Genomic DNA, 19,699 nt, shown 5'->3' with positions numbered 1-19,699 from the left:
GAATTGCGTCGTACTGTATTAGTGAACTGATGTCTGGTGACTGAGTTACAAAGTCTTCATGTATGAAGAAAACTGAAGTGGGCCAGTTCGTAAGGCGCCTCGTAAAATTATATCTCGCCTGTTGGCTCAAAGCAAAGAATATGATGTATACTAGAGACACCTCGGACATTGACGCTGCAGATATGTGTGTTCAAATCTCTGAACCAAGACAATTCGGCTACGAGCTGTTTCTGAATGATTCACGCCTGTAAGTAGAATCGATAACGATGCTTTGAAGCACTAAATGAGGAAGAATACCAGCCACAAAATATAGGGTATCCTAAAGGCATGGAACCATACTTATAAAGCAGAATCAGATGGATAAATTGTATAAATTAAATAAATATAAATTATATAAATTTAATATCAAATGACATGAGATGAGAGAGGAAACCCGAAACGGAAGATAATTGCAGAAGGAAAAACTATAACCCCTTTCGCCTGGCCATAGCTTTATTTACCATTTGTGAAAGACGTTTCTTTCTTAAAGGTGTGAGAAAGCTGATGGCTTTAACAGAAGCCAAGCGCATCGAGATCCTCTAGATAGACGGAGAGTGGAGTACCTGTGTAATGGCAGAGACTTTCAGACTACACACTATCCACAGTGCGGTGGAAAAAATTGTCATGAAATATCGTCAAACTGATTTTGTCGCAGGCAAGCCGAAAACTTGACGGTTTAAAACAACCACGGATCAGTCATCAACCGCCGTTCTGGCATCAATCATTAAGAGTCCAGAGCTCTGTACCCACCCATCACATCGCTCAGGAATTTGGGTTTAGCCGCACCTGCAAAATGAGAATTTTGGTCATACGCAAATAGCACCTTTACAGAATGCAAATATTACAGTATCTCTCCTAAAACGATCCAAATCGTCGTTTTTAGTTTGCAGAATAGGTGACACGTAAGCTGGACGAAAATCGTCATTTCCCTTATGATGTGCTGTTTACGAACAAAGCTAATTCTTATGTGAACAGACAGGTAAATAGAATCACAGATACTGATCAGGTGTGAACCCTAACTGGATAGATACATAGAAGGTAGTTATGGCTTGGTGTGGAATATAGGGTCTTCGTACTGTTGGGGTCTTCATTTGGGATACACCAACAGTAACAGTCCGTCATCGGCAGTCGTTAGAAGATGTGCTGTCATCGCTTCTATCTGAAGACGGGACATTTACAACTTTCTTTCAGCACGATGGTTCTTCAACTCATTACAGGACAGCTGTCTGGAGGTACCTGGATATCCAGTTTTCCTGGAGAGGGATACGCCGTAGAGGTCCGGTGGAATGGCCCCCCGTTTCTCGAATTTAAGTCCCAGAGATTTCTATCTGTGCCGAGATATAAAGGAAACTGTGTGCCGTGAAGATTAGAAACGTTTAACACTTCAGCGAGTAGCTTGTTAATGCCTGAACTAGCATTCCGGTCCATATTATGTTGGTTAAAGTCCATGAGGGATGGATGAAGCGGGTGACAACAACCTTACAACGTGCTGGAAACACCTGGAGCACATCCTGTGGCCCTTACGTGTTATCGCCAGCATTTAATTTGTTGCTTAAGAAGTGTGGCATAATGATATTTTGCTCAAATGAAAGACACTATTTTCCTCCTGTAATTCTTTATGTGCCTGATGACTTCTTTCCTTTTGAACAAAACGAGTTACATCCAAAGAGGTCTAAGGAAAAGGCTTGGCACTCTGTGGGGCGGAAACGGACACGGCGACGAGAGGATGAAAAACGCAAGAAGCATTTAAGATGTGCATTAGGGGAGAACGGAGAGCATAAGATGGGTGGAAAAAGTGAAGAAGATAAGGGTCTTGGAAAGTGTTGGTGAGATGAGGTCTGCTGCAGCTTATAAGAGCAAGGAAAAAGAACTGGATCGGAAATCCGTTGAGACGGAAGTGCTTTCCAAAATACGCTTTGGAAAGTCTAATTACTCAGGCCTGAAGAGTATGGCAGAAGACAGGAGAGCATGGAGAGTTACCATGTAAGAACCTGTCTTTGGGCAGAACACTTTTGATGATGCTGATGACTTCCATTCCAGATGGCAACCTTCAAAGTAGCCGCCATATTGGTAACATAGCGTCACATTTTTCCCACTCTCACATCTCATGCTACTTTACTTTAAATTTGTGTTTCTCCACCTGTTTTTCTTTTAGAAGTTTGACTCCACATATATGGACCATCTTGTATCTTGATCGATCCCGTCCTATTATTTGCCTTCCGTAAACAATGTCGTACAGGATCCCTGTGTAGCGACACCACATACAACCTGTTGAGGCACTCTTACGACCGACACGTGGACCGCTTCTACCTTGACACACATGCATATATAAATGCCGGCCACCAGTCGAGTCACAGAATCCGGAAAGCATCAGCACGATGAAGTAACAAAGTGAAATAACACTAGAGTACGTCCTTTTCCTGAAGTTAATGTGTGTTCAAGTTGTATGTCAGCCAAACATGGAGGTTTTTCAGCTGTTAAACAGGAAATTATATTCTACGAGGAGTTGTTCGCAGACTTCTGGTTCACTTTTCTATATTTCCATTCATGCTCCGCAAATCAACGCAAGGCTCGTGATGGACAGAGTGTCGTACTAATTCAATTGACCATGTCGAAAGCGCTCTTTAATTATCACTTTGGTCTCTGAGTAATACCAATAGGGCAAGTTGGCTAAACTGTTCACATCAGATATTCCTGTACCCTAAAGATACCGTAATCGTGTTTTCACGCAGATAGATTGCGATAAAGTCCTCACTAGCCGACACATACTTTCTTTTCACAGCTTTATTAATTACAGAGACATCGGAACCAACTGTGCTTTTTCAAATGAAACTAAAGCAATGTCCTCTGCTAATATCGTAGTTATAAATGAGTGGCGCTTAAATCTTAAAAATCAGGTTCGTAGTTCCGTAGTAATTACAGTATTTAGAACTTGCGATTTCTCTGTTTGGAACATTAAACCGATTGCTGTCTTATACGGAAGTTCGTGTTGTTATATGGAATAGTACCATTAAGTAGATGGACGCTCCGTTTCACGCAGCTAAGACAATCTATTCACAAAAGTCGAGTATTGGAGAAAAGGTTAGTGCAAAATTGATATTAATCTCATTTGGATACATGTAGTTTGACCACAGGAAGGCAAAGGACCTGGCATCTAAGAATGATGCACAGTTAACTACGGTAACAGTTCTGCTCTCGCTTTTGCAGGACCTTGAAAGAAAAGTTCATTTCAAAAATTGAATGAATATTTAAACAAGGGAATTCAGGTTGTTCAGTAATAACTTCGCACCATTAATGTCCATAAATACATTTACATTGAAAACTTACATCAGAAGCTGCAAAAAAAAAAAAAAAAAAAAAAAAAAAAAATACGACATAACATAAGAATGTGGTCGTAACACTTTCTTAAAAGTGCATTCGCAGAGAATGGACAAAATAATTTGAACACCTGACATGTACAAAATATTTATTTATTAATAAGGTGGTGGGCGACCACTGGCTTTGAGAACAGCTGCAGTTCTCCGAGGAATATTCGTAGTGTGTCTGAACAGCTTCCAATGGAATGTTCTCCCATTCTAGTACCAAAATATCTGCCATTTGTTTCAACGATATTGGAGCTGGAAATCTGTTCCCCACTCTCTGCTCTAAAACTCCCCCTAACGGTTCAATGATGCTGGGTTCTGAAGATTGTGCTGGACAGGGAAAAAGTGTGATGATATTCTGATGCTCCACAGACCGCACCTCAACGTTTATGGCTGTGTATATTAGCGCATTATGGGCATTATGGTCCTGGAATACGGCAGTGTTTGGCAGCAATACGTTCGTCATAGTAAGCACTTTATTATCGAGAACGTCGAGGTATTCATTTGTAGCAATCCAGCCAGTGAGGGTAATGGTACGTAGCTGCCCAAATCATAAATGATCCTCTCCGACCTTGGCTTTAGGAAGCAAGCAGGCCTGATTGTAGGCTACTTTTGGGGTCCCCCATACATAAACCTGGCCCTTTGTAGGAAATAATATAAACCATGTTTCATCGAACCACGCCACATTCCTCCAGGCATCAGGTGTCCAAGTTTTATCGTCGTGGCACCATTCCTTCCGCAGCTTTGCAGTGGCTTCCTTTATTAAGGGTTTCGCAATTGCAGCCCTTCCATGAATGTTGTCTCTCTCTCTCTTTATCATTTTTATTTTTTTTTAATTTTTTTACTGCGAATATGTCATTTGAGGACCACTTTCCAATTTCAATTCTTCGTTCTTTGTTCTTTTATTTTCTTCCAGTATACCTTCATCTGTTCACAATGTTTCTTCTTTCTGTTTTCAGACCATTTTCAACCAGCCTTTTTAGCTGCCCTGCCTTGGAATCCTTCCTTTTTCAATACCTTTTCCCTAAAGGTTTCTCTGTTGTTTATTCTTCTATTTTTGTATTGTTTCATCCTAAATCCTTTTTTACTACGTTGACCCAGTTTGTTGTGGACTTACCCTCAAATATTTGAAAATTTTACTAGTTGCTCTACTGTCCTGCAATCGAAGTACAGCAGATAGCCAGAAAATACGAGTCTTCTTTTTCTCAATACGTTTGAAACATTTTCTGTATTTTGGTATACTTCAGCATTAGTTCGTAATTTCTAACCTTTTACTGTGTTTTCTGGTCCGAATATTTTCCTTATAATTCGCCTTTCTAGTACTTCTGATTTATCTAAATTATAGTTTAATGCTAGGCATTCGCTTGCATATAGGCATTCTGACTTCACTACTGCGTTGTAATGCCTTATTTTTGCATTTTTTGAATAGGTCCTTTTTATTGTCCTCTCCTTCATTTTTCGACCTCTTTTTTCCGCTGTTGCAAATATGTAAGTTGTATAGGTTAAATACTGTCTTTTGCAACTGTAATGAAAGTCTCATAAGACCACACGCATGTGGGTTTGTTCATCATCTTCAGTGGTCACTGTAACAATACGGTTTTGTTTGCTTGGACCATGAACAGTTTGCATGCTTTAATTTACTACTGTAAACAATATTACTTCTTATTGTTACTCACGGCCTTTTTTTATTTACGTCACTCTTCCTGCTCTTCCGCTTATATGTGTTAGATTTGAGCACACATCACGCTAAACATATTTACGTTTTTATGTTATAAACAATTGCTGTCACCTCACCATTTCGAGACGACCAAAACAGAAGACGAACACATCTCGCAATAGCGAAATAAAACACATGAAATGGCGAGATAACAGTGGTTCTTCACACATAAAAACGTGAATCTGCTTAGTATTACTGAAAGTGCAGAGTGCTAAAATCTGACGCATACGATAAGTGGAAGAACAGGAAGAATGACTGAAACAACAAAAGAACCGTGAGTAACCACAAGAAATAATACTGTTTATAGTAATTAAATAAAGCGCGCGAACTGTTTGTGATCCTAGCAAACAAAATGGTAACAGAAAGGAACAATATTGTTACAGTGACAAATGAAGGTGATTTAGAACAAAGCGAAAGGCGTTTGGTTTTAATAAGACTCTCATTACAGTTGCAAAAGACGGGTATTTAAATTATATAACCTTAGGCTTGTGAAGCTCCTGCCGTACTGTTTTTGTCGACAGAGCATTACTCAAGCGCGTGTTGAGTTCTGTTGTCTCTTTTGCCGTGATATTTTTATATTGTCTGCCTACAATCATTTTTAATGCTCGTCTGTCTCTGACAGTTAACTTCGGCTTTCGTCCACCATTCCTCTTCACCGATGATGTTGCACTATGTTCTGTTTTTTGCTGTCATTACCGTGGATTCTGTCGATGGTGAAACGTTAAAAAGCTGATCCGTTTTCGTTACAGATGCTCCAGTTAACTGCGAATCAATGAGTTCCCCTTTTTGGAAGGCTCGGAGATCACGCAGTTCACCCATCGCAATCTGTTAACCGTCGCAGAAATACTGGAAGATAACCTCGAATACTTGGCACGTCAACTGTGCACTGCAGCCGCGTCGCAGTATTTACACTTTCGCAATGGTGCCAATTTGCAACAAGATATATTGCAATGTGTCCCCACCCCCTTCCCTGTATGTCATTAGATGTTCAAGATACTGCAATATTCGTTGGCAGTGGCTGGTGCAAGCACTCCTGGACAGACTAACGAGTTTCCTTCGATGTCACTGCACATGAAATGTTTTTAAAATCAGCTTGATTCGCTGGGAAATGTGCACAGACTTCGTCTTCGAGTTTACCTAGAGGAAGAAGTCCAGTGGCGTCATACAGGCAGATGTGCAGACCAGCTGAAAACCCCTTCACGTTCTATCCAGCGATCAGGAAAAAGCTCGATAACCTCTTTCCCAGTCACAATCGAGTAGTGTAACAGGCACCCACCGTGGTGGTACAAAATGTTATTGTTTTGTTGTCTTCAGTCCAAAGACTGGTTTGACGCAACTCTCCAAGCTACTCTACTCTGTTCATCTCCAAATAAGTACTGCAGCTTACATCCGTTTGAACCTACTTACTGTATTCGTCTCTTGGTCTCCCTCTACGATTTTTATCTCCTACTCCCCCAACCCCCCACCCACACACACATTTCCCTCCAACATTTTAGTCAAGTTTTGCCACAAATTTCGTGTGTCTTCAGTTCTACTCACAAAGGAAACTCCCCATCACATCCCCCTCCCCCCCCTCAGATTTAGTAGTAAGAGGACCCAGTGGATATCCTGTCAAAAACTGAACACAGGTCAAGCACGAAAACAGGAAGAAGGCGTACTGGACCGTGAAAAGGAAAAAGCGAAATAGAAACAGCGAATGATCCAAGAAGAAGAAGTTCAATATGGAGCAGCTGAGAAGAGAGCTGGCGTCGTGGTTAAGGGGTTACGGTATGAGACTGCCAAGTGGGCGAGCCGTATTCAAACCTCCATCGAGCCTTTTTTTTTTATTTCGCTGTTCGTTTTATTCAAATTTGTGTCTGCGTCGTTGCGTAAAGCCCGTTTGCAACAGCGAGTGACCTATGACAGTTAATTCTGCACAACTACACTATTAGCAGCCGAGAGGAAGTGGCTTTCGAATGGAAACCGCAAACGTTTGATGACAAAGCGACAAGTCAACCAGAAAACACGTCTGGTATGTCATACACGGCATTAGTGACAGTATGTGTGTTTTATATAATAGGAATCGCCTATCGATGCACCTAATTTGTACGACTGGTAAGTGAGTGAAATATGCCTCCTTGCCCGATATAGGTGTTCGTATAAAAATGAATGCGATCACTCCCAAGGAAATCGCAATCATACAGTTTCTCTGTGCTGTGTCAAAACTTTTTTTAACTTTTTTGAAGTTGCATTTTGTTTTGGAAGTCTTGACTCTTGAATTCCTTTGTTGTAGCATAGTTCACACCTTTTTATTTGCTGTTTTCATTTCTGTGACATCTATGTGGTATCTCGCCTGCTCTCACTATTCATCACATTTACTTGCGACGGTAACGTATTCTTACCACGTGACTCATATTCTGTAATCGATGTGTAATATGACAACTGGCAAGACTACAGAAAGATAACGAACATTTCAATGACCGGACGGACAGTTCATAACGTGATAAATAAATAAATGGCACGGGGGAGTTTTGAACACGGCTCGCCCACTTGGCAGTCCAACACTATGGCCGCTCAGGACGCCATTGCGACGTCCGGCTGCTCTCTATTGGAATCTTATTTTTGGACCGTTCACTGTTTCTACGTTACTTTTTTACGCAGTTCATTACATCCTCTTCCTGTTTTCGTGTCTCATCTGCGTTCAGTTTTTGACTGGCTGTCCATTGGGCCCTCTTACCACTAAATCAGAGGGAGCTGCGATGGGGAGTTACCCTTGTCAGTACCTCCTCACTAGTTACGCATCTACCCATATAATCTTCACCATTCTTCTGTAACACTACAGTTCAAAAGCTTCTATCCTCTTCTTGTCTAAACTGCTTATAGTCCATGTTTCACTTCCATACATGGCTGCACACCAGACAAATATCTTCAGAATTTCTACTTCCTAACACTTAAATCTGTATTCGATGTCAACAAATTAGTCTTCTTAAAAAAAAAATTGGTTCAAATGGCTCTGAGCACTATGGGAATTAACTTCTGAGGTCATCAGTCCCCTAGAACTTAGAACTACTTAAACCTAACTAACCTAAGAACATCACACACATCCATGCCCGAGGCAGGATTCGAACCTGCGACCGTAGCGGTTCCAGACTGTAGCGCCTAGAACCGCTCGGCCACTCCGGCCGACTGTCTTCTTCACAAACGCTTTACTTGCCATTGTCAATCTACATATTACATCCTTCTGCTTCAAAAAAAAATGGTTCAAATGGCTCTGAGCATTTTGGGACTCAACTGCTGTGGTCATCAGTCCCCTAGAACTTATAACTACTTAAACCCATGCCCGAGGCAGGATTCGAACCAGCGACCGTAGCAGCAGCGCGGCTCCGGACTGGAGCGCCTAGAACCGCACGGCTACCGCGGCCGGCCCTTCTGCTTCGACAATAATCATTTATTTTGCTGCCCATATAACAAAACTCGCTACTACTCTAAGTGCCTAGTTTCTTGATCTACACTCTTAGCATCACGTAGTTTAATTCTACAAATACTACATTCCATCACCCCTGTTTTGCTTTTGTTGATATTCATCTCATATCCTCGTCTCAGAACAGTGTCCATTCCGTTCAACTGCCTTCCAAAACCTTTGCAGTCTCTGACAGAATTACAATGTCATCGGCATATCTAAGTTTTTATTTCTTCTCCCTGAGCTTTAATTCCTTCTCCAATTTTTTTTGGTTTCCTTTATTGTTTGCTAAATGTAGAGATTGAACACCATAGGGAAAAGGCTACAGCCCTGCCTCACTCCCTTCTCAAACACTGTTGGCCTTTCTTGTCTTCGAGTCTTGCAGCTGCCGTCTGGTTTCTGTACAAGTTGTGAATAGCCTCTTGCTCCCTGATAGCCCTGCTACCTTTATAATTCCAACAGAATATTCCAGTCAACATTGTCAAAAGCTTCCTCTAGGTCTACAAATACTATAAATGTGGACTTGCCTTTCCTTAACCTATCTTCTAAGAGAAATTTAATGGTTAGTAAGTAATCGCATGTTCCTACATTTCTCCGGAAGCCAAACTCATCGGTTTCTTCCAGTTTTTCCACTTTTCTGTAAAGAATTCGTGTTAGAATTTTGCAACCGTGACTTATAACTGATAGTTCGATAATATTGACACCTGACGGCACCTACTTTCTTTGGGATTGGAATCATTATATTCATCTAGGGGCCTTGCTCCGACCTGGATCTTTCAGTGTTCTGTCAAATGTTTTTTGCGGTATCATATCTCCCATCTCACCTTCATCTACATCCTCTTCCCCCCCCCCCCCCCCCCCAATCACATTGTCATGAAGTTCCTTTGGTTAGAGCGTCTATATACTCCTTCCATCTTTCAGATTTCCCTTCTTTGTTTAATATTCGTTTCCGCAATTGAGTTCCTGATATTCATGAACCCGCTTCTCTTTTCTCCAAAGGGCTTTTCAATTTTTCTGTAGGCGGTACCTATCTTTTCTCTGGTGAAATATGCTTCTAAACCCTTACATTCGTCCTGTACCCATTCCTTCTTAGCCATTTCGACATTCTGTCAGTCTCATTATTAGACGTTGTATTTCATTTCGCTTACTTCATTTGCTGTATTTTTATTTTGTATTTTCTCCTTTCATCCAAAAAATTAACTATCTCCCTTGATATCCTAGTATTTCTACTAGGCCATTTCTCTCAAGGCTACCCATTCGTCTTCTACTATATTCCTTTTCCCTATTCTAGTCAATTATTGCCTAACTCTCCCTATGAAACTCTCAAGAACCTCTCGTTTTTTCAGCTTGTCCAAATCCCATCTCCTTAATTAAATTTTTGCAATTTCTTGATTTTTTAATCTACAGGTCACAACCAATAAATTGTGCTTGATAAACCTTTCTCGAAGTAGTGCTGTATAATTATAAATCCAATTAAGCCTTCATTCTATCAATAAATTGTAGTCAGAGTCCACATCTGCCACTGGAAACGTCTTTTAATTTTAGATCTGGTTCCTAAATTTGTGTCTAACCATTACACAATCAATCTGAAACCTTTTGGTGTCTCCAGGTCTCTTCCACGTATACATTCTTCTTTCATGATCCTTCAACCAAGTGTTAGCGATGATTAAATTATACTATGTGCAAAATTCTACCAGGCGGCTGCTTATTTCATTCCTTTCCCCCAGACTGTATTCACCTACTACTTTTTTTCTCTTTCTTTTCCTGCTATGAATTCCAATCGACCGTCACAATTAAATTTTCTTCTCCTTAACAATCTGAATGATTTATTTTATCTCATCATACACTTTTTCAATCTCTTCGTCATCTGCGGAGCTTTTTGGCATATAAACTAGTACTACTGTTTCGTGTATGGGCTTCGTGTCTGTCTTGGCTACGATAATCCGTTCACTATGCTGTTCATAGTGGCTAGCCCGCATTCATATTTTCTTATCAGTTATTAACCCTACTCCTGCATTACCCATATTTGATTTTGTATTTATAACCCTGTATACTCCTGACCAAAAGTCCTGTTCTTCCTGCCACGAACTTCACTAATTCCCACTATATTCAACTTCAACTTATCCATTTCCCTTTTTAAAGTTTCTAACTCATTTGCCCGGTTAACGGATCTAAAATCCACACTCCGACCCCTAGAACGCCACTTTTGTTTCTGCTAATAACGACATCCTCCTGAGAAGTCCCTGGTTGGAGATCCGAAAGGGGGAGTATTTTACCTCTGCAATATTATGACTGTAGTTTCCCCTTGCTTTCAGCCGTTCGCAGTACCAGCACAGCAAGACCAGTTTGGTTGATGTTAAAATGCCAGATCAGTCCCAGACCGTTGCCCGAGCAACTAATGGAAAGGCTGCTGGCCCATTTCAGGGGCAACATGTTTGTCTGGCATCTCAACAGGTAGCCCTCAGTTGTGGTTGCACCTGTGATATGGGTATCTGTTTCGCTGCCGCACGCAAGCCAGCCCACCAACGGCAAGGACTATGATAATACTACAAACATCTACGTATCTCAAGTAGTACTTCCTCTAGGAGAACCGGGAGCACATCGACAATGCCCGTATCTTTTACCTGTAAACCTTTCTACAGTGAAGTAAGGACCAATCACGGATACTCCAATAATCCAACACTAGAAGTTCACACTCCATTGCCTCTGATGTTCAACCAGTGCTGATTCTCACCTGCCCAAAAATACATATTTCTAACTTCCAGTTTTCCATAATTTGTCGAGATAGCTTCATCGATAACGAGACTGTTTGAAGAAAGAACCTATTGTCCTGATTTTGCGTCAGAACCGAGTTACAGAATTCCTTGAGTCTTCTGCAACTCAACTGCCTAATACGCTGGTGAAGAGACACCTGATACGGATGGAAGCTGCTAGCGCGAAAAATGAGAAAAACACTGAGCTGTCTCATTGCAGAGGCACCCGCTATTTCTCTGGAGCAAACGTGCACCTACGAGCAACAACTGCCAGAACAAGTATTACGTTCGCTTCGCTCACTGCAGGCTTGCTCCTTACACACTGCGTAGTATTCCATTGCACTTACAAGAACAATGTTTTGCACATTCATCGAATTGTCGTTCTTGCTCGACATCGTCTGTCGCTATACATTTTTTCTGTGCATTCCTTCTGAATTTCCGTAGAGAAGCACATATCTAATTACTCTCAGTTTGTGACAGGCATTTATTATTTCAAACTAAGCAGCACTCGGCTCACGTGAATGACACAGACGGAATGAAAGCTACATTTACATTGTGCCAATTTTACACCGACAGCGGTAGCACAAAATCTTTTCCTTCTTATCCGACCAGTTGTATTTCCTTATTTTGGTATGAAATCACGATCTTCCACATACGACACTATCGATTCCCTTATCCAAGCAGATACATCCTAAGTTCCTGATATTATAATAATAACGAAACGACTAATCGTATTTTTAAAAGTGAAACGGCATAAAATTCGACTCTCTTACAAGGGAAACTCCCCATGGCACGCCCTCAGATTTTGTGGTAGAGTGGTCAAGTGGATAGCCCACCGAAGACGGAACACAGTTCAAGTATGAAAACAAGGAGGAGGTGCGCTGAACTGTGAAGAAAAGAAGCAAAATGTAACAAGGATCGGTCCAAGCTCACGATATGCATCATCGATCGAATCTGAATAGGCACGGCATCGCGGTTATGTGGTACAGTGTTGGACTGCCAAGCAGGAAATCCTTATTCAAATTGGTTATAGAATATGTGTCATGCGGTGAGAATACACCGTGTAAAACGTCCCCTTAAAAAAATTAATGAATTACTGTGCTGGTAAGCCTCTTACGTTATTTTATTTACAAACAGCTGAGCAAAACTGAACGTACTCAGACATTTCTCTCTTTACTTATTCTGATCATCACTAAACTGGCACACAATATTTTTTTAGCGCAACGCAATCTGACTTTCAATAATACCTACAAAAGAATGCCCCTAACTAACAATAACCTATACCTTCCATGAATCACTTACCTCACAAAATTCTTCGTTACTCAAACTGCTGCAATACAGCGTGCACCAATACTGTACTGCCAGCTGAATAAAAGATTCCAACTACTGAAGGCACTAACTACTGATATGCATAGTTAGCAAATGAAAGATTTTGATAGAGAACAAAAAATGTATTTACCTTAATAATGTTCAAAAGTATATATATATATATATATATATATATATATATATATATATATATATATATATATATATCAGTTCATGATATCCAGTCTTACAAATTTACTCTCTCTGATGGACACACGTCCAGATCGTCCGCTCTCAAAACTCCGCCATCTCACTCCCCACATCCACCACTGCTGGCGGCTCACCTCCAACTGCGCAACGCAATGCGCTGTTAACATTCAACTGCCCAACGCTACAATAGCGAATATTCCAACAATGCCAACCAGCCACAGACTGCACACAGCACAGACAGTGATTTTCATACAGAGCTCTACATGGCGTTACCAACGTAAAAACCTAAACAGCCTTATTACGCGTGTTACCGTTGCAAGTAAATGTGATGAACTGTCAGAGCAGGCGAGATGCCGCACAGATCTCTCAAAAAAATGTAAACAAGAAATAAACAGATGTGAACTATGTTACACAAAGGAATTCAAGAGCCAAAAACTTCCAAAATTTTGTAACGAGTGGTACTTGTGTAGAACAAGCAGAGATACGTACGTCTGGAGGTCTCTTCCTTACACCTCACTGTTTCAAACGGACGTTACACCACGATACAGACACAAATTTAAAAGCAGCGAACAGATATGTCAATGACCGGACTGAATGTTCAATATTTTTTGAGAAAAGAAATGAGGGACAGGGGAGATTTGAACATGGGTTTCCCCCTTCGCAGTCAAATACCACAACCACATAACCGCGACGCCGTACCTATTCAAATTCGCTCCATGTTGGGAAAATTGAAATTGGACCATTCACTGTTTCTGTTTTCCTTCTTTTTTCACAGCTCAGTACACCTTTCTGTTTTCATGTTTTATCTGTGTTCAGTTGTAGACGGGCTATCCACTTTGCCATCTTACCACTAAATGTGAGGGAGGTGCGATGGGGTTGTTCCCTTGTTAGAACTAAATTACGAGCAGCAGAAATTACTACACAGTGAAGACTCGGTTATCCGCATCTCGGTTATACGGATTCACGATTATCCAATTTGTCAACTGCGAGTAAATATTTTTGTAGTCTACTCCGTGCGTGCACCGACATGTCGCACTGGCGCTGCCCGCCCGCGCCGTTTCATTATTGTTTGAGTTAGACAGTTGCCAAACGCTACGCCTCTGACAGTGAGTAGCTTAGCATCTGTGCTTAAAAACGTGAAAACGCGAGAGAGTGGTGGCGGCATCGCTTTAAGAGTGGCAAAGTTGTGACAGTTATGATCAAGGTTTTCAGGTTATGTCGGATGACGAAATGTTGTAAACATATTGCAGGCAAACAAACACCACGAAATTCAAGAAGATGAAACAGAAGAAAAATTAGAAGCAGAAAATGATGCAGGAGCATCTCCTGGGGAAGCATGTAAAGCCTTGGAAACAGCTTTCAAACGGTTCAAAAAACAAACAGTGTGATTTTATTGAATTATAACGAATTCATGATGCAGCAGCAACGAAGAGAAAAAAGTGTTACAGTGTAATGACTATTATCAAATATACTAAACAAAATTACAGTGACTGTCCTATGCGGCTTTTGTTAGGTATTTCACTATTAAGGTTGCAATATTTTAGTAATTTTAAGAAAATATTTATGTACATACGAAAATTTAACATTATGAAATAACCATGTGACAACGTACCTAAAAGATTACCATACACGACCGACGCACGTCATCTTCCTAGAGTGAACTATAAAAAATCGCTTTTCTTTAGACATTCAATTATTCAGATTTTCGATTATCAGAAAGACTGACATCAGCAATTAGTCTGGTTAATCAAGTCTCCACTGTAGTTCCATTTGGAACGTAATGTTGATACGACACCTGCCGCCGCTGTGGTCGAGCGGTTCTAGGCGCTTCAGTCCGGAACTGCGCTGCTGGTACGGTCGCAGGTTCGAATCCTGCCTCGGGCATGGAAGTGTGTGATGTCCTTAGGTTAGTTAGGTTTAAGTAGTTCTAAGCTCTAGGGGACTGGGGACCTCAGATGTTAAGTGCTTAGAGCCATTTGAACCATTTTACCGACATCTTTGTAATTAATATAGTTACGAAGAGAGACTATGCGTTGTTTAGTGTGGGCTGCCTCACAGTTCATTTGGACGAAAGCAGAATTGCTATACCTCAAACGTGTCCGGAAATGTCTAAAGCGGGCAGCTTATCTGAATCAGGATGTATAAGCATAAATGGGATATGGAATTAGTATATTCTGTGGTGAACACGTGTTTTCGAAACTTCAGTAGCTTCCTCTGATTTTAGCTTTCCTTAACGGAAGTCAGGTATCTGCGTGATGTGCTCACTGCTTTTATTTATCACTAACAACCCGCCCCAACTTCGCACAGGTAGTACTAAGTATGTATGGCTGGATGACTTGTTTACAATAGGCAGAGACATGCACAAACCGTCCTCCTATGTATTGGTGAAAATCATATCAGTAGTACTTGAGATTAACCTACACAAATCACACCAATACCCAAGAAAGCAAAAGGAGTAATCCGCTGAATTACAGACCCATATCAATAACGTCTATTTGCAGTAGGATTTTGGAACACATACTGTGTTCGAACATTATGAATTATCTCGAAGAAAACGATTTACTGACAAACAGGCAACACGGATTCAGAAAATATCGTTCTTGTGCAACGCAACTAACTCTTTATCCTCACGAAGTAATGAGTGCTATCGATAGGGGATCTCAAATTGAATCCAAATTTTCTAGGTTTACAGAAGGCCGTTGATGTCGTTCTTCACAATCTGCTTCTAATTAAATTGCGTGCCTGTTGAACATCGTCTCAGTTGTGAGACTGGATTTGTGAATTCCTGCCAGAAATGTTATAGTTCGTAGGACTGACGGAAAGCCATTGAGTAAAACAGAAGTCATATCTGGCATTCCCCAAAGAAGTTATAGGCCCTCTGCTGTTCCTAATCTACATAAACGACATAGGGGACAGCATGAACAGCCCTGTTAGATTGTTTGCAGACGATGCTGGCATTTACCGTCTTGTAAAATCATCAAATGATCAAAACTAATTGCAAAAAGATGTAGACAAGATATCTGTTTGGTGTAAAAAGTTTCAACTGACTCAGTTATGAAAAGTGTTAATTAATCCAAATGAACACTAAAAATAATCCAGTAAATTTCAGTTACACAAATCACCAAAATCTAAAGACTGTAAACTCAACTCGACCAGAGGCCTCTTTATTATGCGATTTCAGCTGCCGAGGGTATCTAATTCTACAGGGTGGCGCAGGAAATGTGTTACCATTTTGTTTTTGAGTATAAACTTTAGTGTCAATACAATCTGAAAGGAACATATACTATAATGAAGAGCCGTACATGGAGATTTGTTCTAACTCAGCGCATGCTCAATATGTCCACCATTTCGTTTACTAGCTTCCTTCAAACGAACACTGAAGTTAGTGATTACCCTACGGCACATGTCTTCCGTAATTTCACTGCAAGCTTGAACAATAGGTCTTCTGAGCTCCATTAAATCACGTGGACGATTCGGGGAAATTTTTTCCTTTAGGTACCCCCAAAGAAATAAGTCACATGGATTGAGGTCTGGACTGTTGGGGGGGCCAATTTTGTCCGTCATTGAAGCGACCTGGAAATCTGAGTGAAATTATCCGCATGTCGAAATGCTCGTGTAAAAACTCCTTGCTCCATCTTCCATGAACCACTGCGTGTTGAAGGGCAAGGCAGTAGCAAGAAGCTGTGGAATGAAGCTATTACCAAGCATGCTCAAATAACGCTCGCTGTTCAGTTTCTTCAAAGAAAAAGGGTCCAATAAGTCAGTGACTGGAAATTGCTGTCCACGCTGTAATCTTTGGAGCATAATGTTGTCGTTCATGAAGCACTTGTGGGTTTTCAGTGGCCCAAAAGCATACATTTTGTTTGTTAACCACACCGTCTAAATGAAAATGCGCCTCGTCTGAAAACCAAACGTTGTTGACAGTTTCTTCCCTATCCTCCGCCCACTGAGCATACAGTAGTCTCTGCTGCTTATGTTCTTCAGTGAGCTTCTATGCACAGGTCACCTTGTATGGGTACATTTGGAGGTCACTTTTAAGAATGCGTTGAACGGAGCGTCTGGATATTCCCAGTTGCACTGCTGCCTTTCTACACGATTTCCCGGGACTTCTCTGTACAGCAACTCGTACTGCTTCAATATTCTCTGGCGAACAAACAGGCTTAGGTCGAGGTCGCTTCGCTTCCAATACTGTTCCTTCCTGTACAAATTTATCGTACAACCTGTGGATGGTCTTCTTGCAAGGGACCCATCGTGTGTTAAACTGTTGTCGAAAATGCCTATGAGTCACAACAAGGCTTTTCGTTTCATGAAAAAGTAACACAATTGCCGATCGTTGCTCTGTCGTCAGTCTTCCATTGTCAGCCATTGCTGCTTACTAGTCTCCTAGCGGCAGTATCGTGAATTACACGTCATTTCGTAACTTATTTGTTTTTCCAAGCTCTGCTGGTACTGGTGTAGAGATACCAGCTGGATATCTAATGTAAATTGTGAAAGAAGCAATTGGTAACACATTTCGTACGCCATCCTGTAGGTTACACATACTGGCAGCAGTTATCAGATGAATCCCAGGACTGTAAGTCCCCTCCCAAAGATTCCCATTTGGGATTTCCTCTGCCCCAGACCCAGCTTGCTGGGGCTATAGGCTAATAAGAACCGTGAGGATCTCGAACAGTTCGGCCTGCTCCTTGTAATAGAGAATGAAAAGTGGAATAAAAATGGGGACGAGTAACAGGCAAAACTTGCGTTTATGGTATTGCTTACCTGGACACGAAGCTACTTGAATATTGCAATTGTCAGCATCTCTCTCTCTCTCTCTCTCTCTCTCTCTCACACACACACACACACACACACACACACACACACACCTGCACGTGAGCATAAAGCCTAAACATTATGAGAGGAAGAAGTTGCCGCTGCCACTCCGGACTGCCGACCTCGATCTCGCATTCTGTGTAGCAGAGTGGGTCAAGTGTGGAGACACAAGGAGAGCGCCGCGGCTCACCTCTGCGAGCGAACGCCATCAGCATGTCTAACACGTGCGCCGGCTTGCCGGTGTCCGCCGCCGATCGCCGATGCTCGGAGAGCTCCGCGAAGGCGTGCCGGTAGAAGCTCTCGGGGACGGCGCCGAAGAATCTCGGCGCGAACAGCCGCAGCGGGCGCAGCTGCGGAGCCACGAACACCGACAGCACCTCCAGCGCGCGCCGCGGCGAGAACCCGAACACGCCCCGCACCGCGTCGTTCCAGCCCCGCCTCTCCCCCGACAGCGCGCCGCCCTCCACACCTGCACACCGTGCAAACCCCGTCAGCGAAGCACCTGACACCTCAACACTACACTAACTTAGAGGACAAAAGTCGTGGAATACCTCCTAATAATGTGTCGTACCTCCATTTGCCCAGCGCGGTACAGCAACTCGACATGGCATGGCCTCAACAAATCGTTGGAAGTTCCCTGCAGAAATATTGAGCCATGATGCCTCTATAGCCGTCCACAACTCCGAAAGCGTTGCCGGTGCAGGATTTGTGCACGAACTCACATCTCGATTATGTAACATAAAACGTCGATGGGATTCATGTCGGGCGATCTGGGTGGCCAGCTCTTTCGCTGGAATTGTCCAGACTGTTCTACAAACCAATCGCCAACAAATGTGGTCCGGTGACATGGCGCATTGTCTTAAAAAATTCTGTCGTTGTTTGGGAATATGAAATTCATGAATGGCTGCCAATGGTCTTCAAGTAGCCGAACATAACCATTTCCAGTCAACGATGGCTTCGGTTGGACCTGAGGACCCAGTCCTTTCCACGTAAAACAGACTACACCATGTAAGTAGGCTGTTTAGGTTTTTTTTATTGGTAACGCCACTTAGCGCTCTGAAAATCACAGGCTGTGCTGTGTGCAGTCTGTGGCTGCTTTGCATTGTTGTAATACTCGCCATTGTAGCGTTAGGCAGCTGGCTGTGAACAGCGCGTAGCGTTGCGCAGTTGGAGGTGAGCCGCCAGCAGTGGTGGATGTGGGGAGAGAGATGGCGGAGTTTTGAAATTTGTCATGAACTGCTATATTTATATATGATGATATCAAGGTAAATACATTGTTTGTTCTCTATTAATATCTTTCATTTGCTAACTATCCCTATCAGTAGTTAGTGCCTTCCATAGTTTGAATCTTTTATTTAGCTGGCAGTAGTGGCGCTCGCTGTATTGCAGTAGCTTGAGCAGCGAAGATTTTTGTGAGGTAAGTGATTTGTGAAAGGTATAGTTTAATGTTAGTGAGGGCCATTCTTTTGTAGGGAATTTTGAAAGTCAGATTGCGTTGCGCTAACAAAATATTGTGTGTCAGTTTAAGCACAGTCATGTATAAATGTTCAAAGGGGACGTTTCATATGTCGACCCTTAGCCGAGGATACCTCACTGGAATCTTCTGATTTTTTGCTGTAGTTTGTGTAATTAGTGTAGATTTTGTTTATTGCTAGCTCGTAATTGTAGAGAAAATCTCCTTTGTAGTTGCAGTCTTTCATTGTTGTACAGTAAAACAGTTGTGGCATGCATGTAGATTTGCACCAAGTATTTCGCAGCTGCAATTAACTAGATATTATTTTCAGTGCTATGTTAATGTGTTCTCTTATTTTTGATCTTCAAATTGTGTTTTTCTGTGTTGTCGTGTGAAATACTGTGACAATTATGGCGTGTGAAAAACGTAATACTAGGCTCCAAAGTAAACTGAGAAATGACAGTGAAAATGAAAGCAGTGTGTTAGCGCCACCGAGTAATGAATTAACTGATGTTCAAAGTAGTAATTTGATAATTGTGCATAGGGAAATGGAGCGGGCTGCAAACAATGGTGTAGACAGTGAAACAGGTAGTGAACAGGGAAGCA

The 19,699-nt window shown here is 41.8% G+C and overlaps 1 protein-coding gene across 1 annotated transcript in view; it reads right to left on the bottom strand.

The window, feature by feature from the left end:
- The window catches only part of LOC126412297 (cytochrome P450 6l1-like), a 198,319-nt gene that overhangs the window by 51,805 nt on the left and 126,815 nt on the right, over window positions 1–19,699 (bottom strand). Inside the window, exon 5 of the mRNA XM_050081817.1 lies at window positions 17,831–18,109. Within this exon, the coding sequence (XP_049937774.1) occupies window positions 17,831–18,109 (279 nt within the window). The remainder of the gene's footprint in view (window positions 1–17,830; window positions 18,110–19,699) is intronic.

Source organism: Schistocerca serialis, chromosome 7 (genome assembly GCF_023864345.2).
Source record: "Schistocerca serialis cubense isolate TAMUIC-IGC-003099 chromosome 7, iqSchSeri2.2, whole genome shotgun sequence".
In the NCBI taxonomy this organism is placed as follows: domain Eukaryota; kingdom Metazoa; phylum Arthropoda; class Insecta; order Orthoptera; family Acrididae; genus Schistocerca; species Schistocerca serialis.
Note: the sequence above shows the minus strand (reverse complement) of the source record. Positions and strands in the feature narration are given on the sequence as shown.